Source organism: Macaca nemestrina, chromosome 8 (assembly GCF_043159975.1).
Source record: "Macaca nemestrina isolate mMacNem1 chromosome 8, mMacNem.hap1, whole genome shotgun sequence".
Taxonomy (NCBI): Eukaryota; Metazoa; Chordata; class Mammalia; order Primates; family Cercopithecidae; genus Macaca; species Macaca nemestrina.
The window spans coordinates 141,408,365-141,418,572 of record NC_092132.1 but is presented as its reverse complement, the minus strand read 5'-3'; the positions used below and the strand labels follow the sequence as shown (position 1 = coordinate 141,418,572).

General features: G+C 38.6%; 1 protein-coding gene across 7 annotated transcripts in view; it reads right to left on the bottom strand.

Moving 5' to 3' along the window:
• LOC105491127 (DLC1 Rho GTPase activating protein) overlaps window positions 1–10,208 on the bottom strand; it is a 520,902-nt gene that overhangs the window by 213,476 nt on the left and 297,218 nt on the right. For all 7 annotated transcript variants that reach the window (XM_071068619.1, XM_071068618.1, XM_071068615.1 and 4 more), the window contains one exon: window positions 7,444–7,477. In XM_071068619.1, the coding sequence (XP_070924720.1) occupies window positions 7,444–7,477 (34 nt within the window). The remainder of the gene's footprint in view (window positions 1–7,443; window positions 7,478–10,208) is intronic.

Below are 10,208 nucleotides of genomic sequence, written 5' to 3'. Positions count from 1 at the left end.
TAGTTCTTTTTGTTGTTGTTGTTGTTGTTCATTTGCATATCCTTTCTCAGGGATGAAAAGCAGCCAAGAAAATTAATACCAAAATGCATCAAGTCTAGGCTTTGTTATTTAGTATGTTTATAAGGAGCTTGGAATAAAATTATGAAAATTCTGATTTTTCCCTTACACATTTGTCACAAAGAAGTGTTTGATTTCTATTTTCTGTCTTATGACCACAACACAAAGTTTGGAGAGACCGTGACTCTGGTATATGCTTCTGAAAGCTATCTTTCACAAGAATTTCAGGCTATAGTTATTCATTATCTTGATTTTGAACATTTTATGGCCAACCAAACAACCTCCAGGCAGGAGAATAAACATTCTGAGAAAAATGACCAAGGAAAGCAACCAAAGTCAGGCTCTAAGTCATCTTTTTCAATGGACCCCTTTACACATTCATGTGGCACAGATCCCCAAACAGTACCATTAATTCATGACCTGGCTGACATATTTGGCCATTGTGTTGAGTAGTAGGAGTAATGGAGAAGGTTAAATAAAAAAACGTTAGAATCGTATTAATTCTAAGTCAGTAAGATTGTAGCCAGAGCATTTTTATAATTACAATTTCTTGATTAACACATATTTTACAGAATGTCTATATTTTAATAGCTATTTTAATTGCAGGACACACACAGACAATATTCTTAACCTAGAAAAGTTCGTGATCTAAAGAAGACACACAGCTAAGCAAGATAATAAAACTGTAACAGAAAAGACGTAGCTTTTTAGGAGCACAGAATAAGCTCTAAGATTAGCTCTGCCTGGGAAATAAGTCTTTAAGGAAGTGATATTATTGTTGGATCTAATGAAGCAAGTAGGATTTTCAAGACGGGGGATAAAAACAACTTATTAGGTACTATGCTCACTACTTGAGTGACAGGGAAAGCTGGACCCCAAACCTCTGCATCAAACAATATACCCATGCAACAAATCTGCACTTGTACCCCCTGAATGAAAAACAAGTTGAAACTATTTTTTCTAAAGCCATTTTTGGCTAATGATAATGCTTTGTTTTGCATGGCCTGCCATATAGCCTGACAAAATTTGTGAAGTGTTCTTTGATTTAATTTTACAATGACAGATTTCATGTTACTCCATATTAATAGTTCGCAAATACGCTCAAAGTGACATTTTAGTGACTAAAATGCAGTGTTACTTTTCCAAGACAGAGCACATTCTAAGTCTCTAATGAAACTATTTTCATTTACTTTGAAAAAGAAAAAAGAAAAAAAAGATGTGGATGGGCGTGGTGGCTCACACTTGTAATCCCAGCACTTTGGGAGGGCAAGGCGGGTGGATCACTCGAGGCCAGATGTTCGACACCAGCCAGGCCAACATAGTGAAACCCTGTCTCTACTAAAAATACAAAAAAATACAATAAAATAAAAAATTAGCCATGTGTGGTGGTGGACGCCTGTAATCCCAGTTACTTGGGAGGCTCAGGCAGGAGAGTCACTTGAATCCAGTAGGTGGAGGTTGTAGTGAGTTGAGACTGTGTCATTGCACTCCAGCCTGTGCAACAGGAGCAAAACTCCGTCTCAAAAAAAAAAAAAAAAAAAAAAAAGGGCTCCTCATCTTTTTTTTTTTTTTTTTTTTTTTCCCCTGGATAAGCCGTCTTTCACTCTATCTCTCTCTTTCTCCACCTATCATCAGGTGCCAGTTACATGCCACAGATCTAGGCAGAACACGAAAGTAGAGAGGTAGAAGGGGTGCTATGATAGTTACAGTTTGAGCAACCAACACAGAAAATGAAGAAAGAGAAAAAATGGAAAATATTGGAGGTATATCAGTGAGGCTCCTTGTGGGAAACAAATGCACATTAAGTACATTGAAGGGAGTTTAATAACAGGACCATTTATAAGGGGAAACCACAGGGCCAGAGGAGAGAATGGCTGTCAGAATTTGGAAGCTTAGTGCAAATGGCAGCCTAAGTAAGAGAAGCCAACAGCAACTCCCAGAAGCTGGAGAAGACACTGTGGCCATTCCTCAGAGATTTTGAACGAGAAATACCATTTGACTCAGCAATCCCCTTACTGGGTATGTATCCAAAGGAGTATAAATCATTCTATTATAAAGATACATGCACACATATGTTCATTGCAGCACTAGTCACAATAGCAAAGACACGGAATCAACCCAAATGCCCATCAATGACAGACTGGATAAAGAAAATGCAGTACATATACACGATGGAATACTATGCAGTCAAAAAAAGGAAGGAGATCATGTTCTTTGCAGGGACGTGGATGAAGCTGAAAGCCATTATCTTTAGCAAACTAAAGCAGGATCAGAAAACTAAACACTGTATGTTCTTACTTATAAGTGGGAGCTGAACGATGAGAACACATGGACACAGGGAGGGAACAACACTCACTGGGGCCCTTTGGGGGAGTGTGGTGGGGGAAGAGCACTAGGGAAAAGAGTTAATGCATGCTGGGCTTAATACCTAGGTGATGGGTTGACAGATGCAGCAAACCACCATGACACACATTTACCTATGTAACAAATCTGCACATCCTGCACATGTACCGCAGAACGTAATAAAATAAAACTAAATTAAATTTAAAAACAAACTTTCCAACCTCATTGTCCCACCATCCCCCTCCCCCAGTCTCCTGCTACAGCTTCTCGTCCTCCTCATGGCTGAATGGGGAAGACAGAAAGCAGGGAAGTCCTTTGATTTAGTTCACATCGGTTGGCCTCCCAGGGCACAGAGGCAGGGAGAAGTAGGGCAGAGGGTGGATCTGAAGGGCAACACAGACATGTGTCCGGTCCAATGAATGATACTGCAGCTGAATAACAAATGGCTATGTATGGACAGGTCACTCCTGAATGGACAAATGACCAGCCATGACAGTTTAATTTTACTCTACGGCTAATAAAGAGACAGATAAAATGTTGTTGGCACAGGAACTGACATGATCAGGTTATATATTTTCAAAGATAACTCTGGTGACAGTGCAGATAATAGACTGGTGTAATGAGAGGTTCAGTCAGGGAAACCAGTTCTGGATGCTTTTGTGAAAGTCCAGCGGAAAGTGAAGCCCTGCATGAAAGCAGTGGCCAGAGGGATGGACAAGGGTGACGAGAGGGCAGTGCTGACACACCATGTGCAGAAGGTGGAGGAGCCTGGGAGCGGCAGGAGAACCCAGGCGCCTAGCTGGCTTGCTGGGTAGATAGGATCTGATGACCTCAGGGACTGTGGATACAGGAGGATAATGGAGTCACAGGAAAATGGGACACAGCATGAACATTTCTCTGAAACTAATCTTTTTTTGAAAATCAAATATTATCTGTTTCTGAGAGAGAATTTCAGTCTAATAGACCAAAAAAATCTCTAAAGGGAGGTTAAAATGTGATCAACTCTGTCTATACTGTGACAACCTTTGAATTAACTCATTCAGAAGACTCATGGAGAAAGTGATCTCTTTCTTCTTCCACGTGGAGAGCTGCTCAGCTGTTAGTACCACGAGGAAGCATTTTAGGACTTGTGGAACACACAAGGACATCAGTGACGCAGCCAGTGTCTATTCGTCCTGTAGGCACCAACTAATTATCATAAAAAACAGCTACCATTTTTCGGGACTTAGTTTGTACCAAGCATTATTGCCTTACATCAACAGCATGGCAGATTCTTGATTTGTGTTCTGGAAATGAGGGAGATGAGGAAGTTAAGTGACTTGCTCAAGGCCATACAGATAGGAAGCAGATGTGCTGGAGGATATTCCAACAGGACTGGTACACTCTTTAGAGCAGGGGTCCCCAACCTCCAGGCCCTGGACCAGTACCGGTCTGTGATCTGTTAGGAACCAGGCTACACAGCAGGAGATGGACGGTGGGCAAGCAAACATTACGGTCTGAGCTCTGCCTTCTGTGAGATCAGCAGCAGCATTAGATTCTCATAGAAGCATGAACCCTGTTGTGAACTGCACATGTGAGGGATCTAGGCTGTGCGCTCCTTATGATGATCTGAGGTCTGAGGTGGAACAATTTCATCCTGAAACCATCCCCCACTGCACTCCACGGAAAAATTGTTTTCTGCGAAACTGGTTCCTGGTGCCAAAAAAGGTTGAAGCATACAAACTCTAGCGACATGATCGAAGTTAGATGAAAATGATATTTATTGGATATAATTATACATATCGATACTTGTGTGATTAGTTCTGATTATTTAAAAAAGAAGTTGGTTGGATTCTGTCTCAGATCCTGAGAAGGCACATTCTCACCCAGAGTTTCCTGAAGACAATATTTTGATTTGATTCCTTGCTTGGGAAGCTTTTTGAATAAGCAGGATTAAGAAATTCTCAATTGAGAAGAGGAGAAGGAGGGATGCCAGCCTGATGGGATATCCTCCAACTAGAGTTTGAGTTCCTATGGGGCAGAGACCATCCTTATTCATAACTGCTTTCTCAATAGAACCTAATAGAATGCCTAGAACATGTTGCTGTTCAGTAAGTATTTGTGAAATGACTGAATCCATAAAAGGCTGTTTCAAACTTGCCTCCCTTTGAAGATTTTTGTCATCACAGGGCAGGAGACAAACAGCAGAAATGATCCCACTGAGCTGTATTATCATAGAAACATGGATCAGAATAGAAGACAGTTACTTACAGCACACACAGAGCAATCACACAACTGCAATTCAAGGATGATTAATGGAATGTGCCCAAATGATTTAATTTAGAGCTTCACAAAGCCTAGTAGAGTTGGTTCCAGTTAGCTTGGATGAGAGGTCACACAGATTAAAAATAGACTTTCTTAATAAAGAACAATAGACTACATTCATTTAGAAAGATACAAAAAAAAAAAAAAAAAAAAGACAGGCCTTAGGGGTGGGTATGAAGCTTAATCCTATTTAAGAGTTCAATTAACCCCGAGAAGATTGAGTGGGTCTCCTGCCTTCATGGCCATTCCTCTGTCTAGTGGAAGCTTACAAACAGAGATTCATAAAGACATGAAAGAAGCAAGATTTATATTTGTATATAGTACACTCAAAATATTTTTAATGTTTCAAATAATAAAGTTTAGAAATAGAATTATATTGCTTAGACTGTTATGGTACTTAAAACTTTTGAAATAAATCACATTCTCTTTTGAGTTGTCATATTTGTTACTATGATTCATAAAATATTCAAACATGAGCATTTGTCTTGACAGGTAAATTGAGTGCCTTGAAAAAAGATCCTTTCTTTCTTATACTTAAATGATCAAACAAAATTACATTTTCTCCTAAGTATATCAGCATATCCTCCAGAAATCTAAATAAAAATTCATTCTGGAGTAAATTCCAGTCATTCTAATATTTTCATAAAGAGCAGAAGTCAGGTTTTGCTCAAATCAGTCCATCCTGAGTTGCTAAGTGTCTGAGATGGGGCATCCAGGTGCCTGGGGCCTGTAGAGGTCATATATGTTATTTTATAGAAGCTCTGAAAATTTAATCTCTTGATTCTTTTATGTGTGCCTCAGCCATATAGAAATGACTCAAAAAGATTATGTAAGGAGGGACTATTAATTTCATTAAAAAAATGTTGTTCTTAAGGCGGAAAATTTCCAGGATTATGACAAAAAGTAGTGGTTACATTATATTTATGTTCTCTAGTTCTTTGTTTTAAAAATATTTTCAGGCCTGATGCGGTGGCTCATGTCTCTAATCTCAGCACTTTGGGAGGCCGAGGCGGGCAGATCACCAGAGAGCTCAGGAATTTGAGACCAGCCTGGCCAACATGGCGAAACCCCCTCTCTACTAAAAATACGAAAGTTAGCCGGGCGTGATGGCGCAGGCATGTAATCCCGACTACTCAGGAGGCTGAGACAGGAGAATGACTTGAAACTGGGAAGTGGAGGTTGCAGTCAGCCAAGATCACACCACTGTGCTCCAGCCTGGGGCAACAGAGTGAGACTCTATCTCAAAAAATAATAATAATAATAATGCTAATAAAAATAAAAATAAAAATATTTTCAAAATATTCGAGAAGCTTGACAGAATGAAGAGCTTCTCCCTGTCAAACTGAAGCCATTTAACTGGAAGAGGAGAAAGAGAACTCTCTGCCTTCCTCTCTCCTCTAGCCATGGCATTTCCATTCCTTCTTTCCCCCGCTGACCAGCCAACAACTCACATCCTCATTTTCTTCTTGGGGTGTGAGAAAACTTGCTGACATTGTGGAATAGGATGACAACTTTGTTCTGTTATATACTTTGTTTAAATTGCAGTGAATCATGGGGACAGCTATTTAAGATATTGGAGATTTAACACTTTAAATCCATTCAATATGTGGTAAATATATTGGTGAAAAAATAATTGCGGTTTGGCCATTCAAAGTAATGGCCAAAACCGCAATTATTTTCAATGGCCAAAACCACAACTGCTTTTGCACCAACCTGATATTAATCCTTATGGTATTAGTACATTGTTATGTTGTGTGATTTTTCTCTTGAGCTGACATGTGATGCCAGTTCAATATTTTCCCTCTATTCTGAAGAGATACTTCTCAACATTATTGAAGTGAAGAAATGAGATACAGCCTAAACATGAGACAAAAGTTTAGCTCACAGAAGGACACAAGCTAGGAAAATTCTGTGTAAAAACTATCTAGCAGCAAAAATAAGATCACTGACATAGACGGCAAACACCCCCGCCAGACAAACTCTAATGCTTTTGTGTAAAGGCACTTGAAATTTTAATATTTTCTCTAACATGAGACTATAAACTTTTAATATACTTCTTAAAAATCACAAATGTCTACGAACTAAGTGATGTACTTCAAGTTAGATAATATACCTTTAATCTGTTTTTGTTTTTATTACACAGAACACGTAAGACAGTATGATTTTTTAAAAGCACATAGATCTACCAATCCAAGTCTAATTTTTCATATTTTCATTTCTCATCAGTCCTTGTCCATTTCCCATAATACTGTTAAATAATTATAATTAGAAAAACACCAGAATTTTTTCTTCAATACAATTAGTCACATTGCTTCATCACTGTAATTTTGATAGTATAGCATCAGCTGTAAGCATCAATTACATCTTTTTCTGTGGCTACTAAGTAATGAAGATTAAAAATAAATCTTGGTAATTATTAACAACTAATTTCCAAATTCATTCCCCAGAACGTTGATCAACATCTAATTCTTTTACTTAAGAAAACAATTGTGGTTGCAGTTACAAAGAAGACCCCAAGAAACACATATCTTATTGTAACACAATGTCGTTATGTCAGAAAACCACATATATTTTTCTTATATATTGAGCAAAACAAATTTCTTTTACAGATTTTAAACAACATTTTCCCAGATATTCATGAGATGTATGCATTTTATATATTTAATAAAATGCCTATTTTAAGGTGAAATTTATTCTAAAATAGATTGGTGAGAAAACACAACCAAAATGTCAACTTACCAGCCTTTTCCTTCTCTGAAATACCTGGAATAGCCTGAAAAAAAAAAAGACACAAAAATTATGGTATTATTAGGAAGAAACATCAAAAAGCATCATTAGAAATAAAATGAAGTATAATTAATGAAGCAAAAATGAAATAGAGCCTGCCAATAGAAAAATTAGCATTTTGGAACTATCATTAAAATCACTAAATCTGTCTTTGATAACTGTAAATCATCTTCTAATTATTCTCTTGTCTGAAGACAGACTCAAATGAATATATATCCATATTATCTTTAACACTGGCAAAGGGCTAGGCGTCGTGGCTCACACCTGTAATCCAGAACTTTGGGAGGCAGAGGCAGGCAGATCATTGAGCCCAGGAGTTTCAGACTAGCCAGGACAACATGGTGAAACCCCATCTTTACAAAAAATACACAAATTGGCTGGGTATGGTGGCATGCACCTATAGTCCCAGGTACTTGGAAGGCTGAGGTAGGAGAATCACCTGAGCCTAGGGAGATAAAAGCTGCAGTGAGCTATGATCGTGCTACAGGCTCCAGCCTGGGCAACAGAGTCAGACCCCATCTCAAACAAACAAACAAACAAACAACAACATTGGCAATAAATGAATCTAAAAACACTTTGAATTGGGGTAGAACTTTCGTAGTTAAATTTTCTGGTCCTATTTTTAGGAGACAGAAGCAAATTGGTTAGTTTCTGGGCATTTCAAATCTCTTCCCTGTTGCTTATTTTCTCTGTGCACTAAAGTGAGCTATCTTACCTCTCAAGGCTCAGGTTTCTTCTTTATTAATCACATCTAGATCATCACATCTACTTCACAGGATTGCTGAAAGAACTAAAGGAAGCAGCCTCTATAAAGCATAGCAGATCTTCAGGGAAAAGCCACTCTTACTATCTATTAAAATGGGCCTTGGTCCAGTGGGTTAGTTGACTGATGTGAAAGATTTAGAAGCTCAATCCCCAGCATTTATCACTATCATTATTTAAAAACATAGGGCTCAGAATGAGATCTTTCCAAGAACTTAAAGCTTAACTCTCTAGTTCTACTGTTTGTGGATACCCCTAAACAAATGAAGCACGTTGACTTTCTGGTTCTCATTCATCTCAGTTACTCATGTATAAAATATAGTTGAGGATGTATTAACTGACCCACTGGGATTTGATGCCTTCTACCCCATAACCACTGACCACAGGATAGATCCAAAGGTGATATTTTTTCATTTCTTCAGGGACAACATCCTCAGAGTTGACGTGAGAAAAGCACACTCAAATGGGTATTTGTGTGTGTGTGTGTGTGTGTGTGTGAGAGAGAGAGAGAGAGAGAGAGAGAGAGAGAGAGAGACCCAAGTACACCTCTGTTGTGGATCAGCCCAAGAAAATAGCATCAATCTTCATTTCTAGAAATAGCAAATATCAAGACGTCTATATCCTTGTGAAATATTGATTACTGCTGAGATCTTCACCTTTGGGATTTAGGGGATTTGGTGATTGATGCAATTATTCAACTAAGGTAAAGATTTCCTTATGGATAAAAAGTAGAGGCTGGGCGTGGTGGCTCACGCCTGTAATCCCAGCAATTTGGGAGGCCAAGGCAGGTGGATCACCTGAGGTCAGGAGTTCAAAACCAGCCTGATTAACATGGTGAAACCCCGCCTCTACTAAAAATACAAAAATTAGCCAGGCATAGTGGCAGGTGCCTGTAATCCCAGCTACTCAGTAAGCTGAGGCAGGAGAATCTCTTGAACTCACTGCAGAGGTTGCAGTGAGCCGAGACCGCACACCATTGCACTCCATGTGAGACTGTCAAAAAAAAAAAAAAAAAAAAAAAAAGGAGAGATACGGGGGTTGCTTTGGCAATATTATTTTATACTGAAAGCATATTTTGACTCAATCTCAATCTACGTTTAGTTGTTCAGCACTGTTCTCTGGGTGACTCCACATGCTCCCAAAGATGCAGATGTATGGATTAAATGGCAGCTTGGGGGATCAGGCCCAGAGATCAGGGCTTCCAATGAATGGCATAGGCTGCCAGCATTTCCTGGGCATTCTTTCATTTATTAAAAAGTCATCTGACTTTTCTTCTTCTTCAAGAACTTCTCTGATTCAATACTAGAGGAAAGCAATTTCCTCCTTTTACAAGTGATCCTACAGTTTTGGTAATGTTTGTTTACTTTCTATGTGTCTCTTACAACGTATTTAAAATTAGAATTAAATCCAAACTATGTATTAAATGTTAAGTCTAGCCCCTAAATTTACCCCTGATCAGGGGTTTTAAAATACATTCTCTCTTTTGTGAAAAGCAAACGAACAGAAAAATAAAACAGAAACCCTTCTTTTATCAACCAGACTTGAAAAGTTGGTGACAGGTAATTCAAGAATGTTCCTGGAGAAAGTTCCTCAGGATAAAAATAGCGAGTGCTTACTGGGTGCTTAGTATGTGTATGGTCCAGGTTTAAGCTTTTACCTGCAGAAATTCACCGCATCTTTAGAATACCCTGTAAAGTCCTGGAATGTATAGTAACTCTTTTGAGGTCATACTGTCAGTAATGGAAGCAAGGCACAACACGGGCATGCTGGCCTCTGAGCCACACTAAACAGACTTATTTTGAAATGAAGGAGGAAAAAAGTTTGGATTGGTCTTATAATAAGACATTTACTTAGAACACAAAATACCTGTACAAGAATATTTTGTATGGGACATTTAGACATTGTCTAAAGAAGCCTGCTCTTCTCATGGCAGACACATTTAAGTCAAGTTGAAT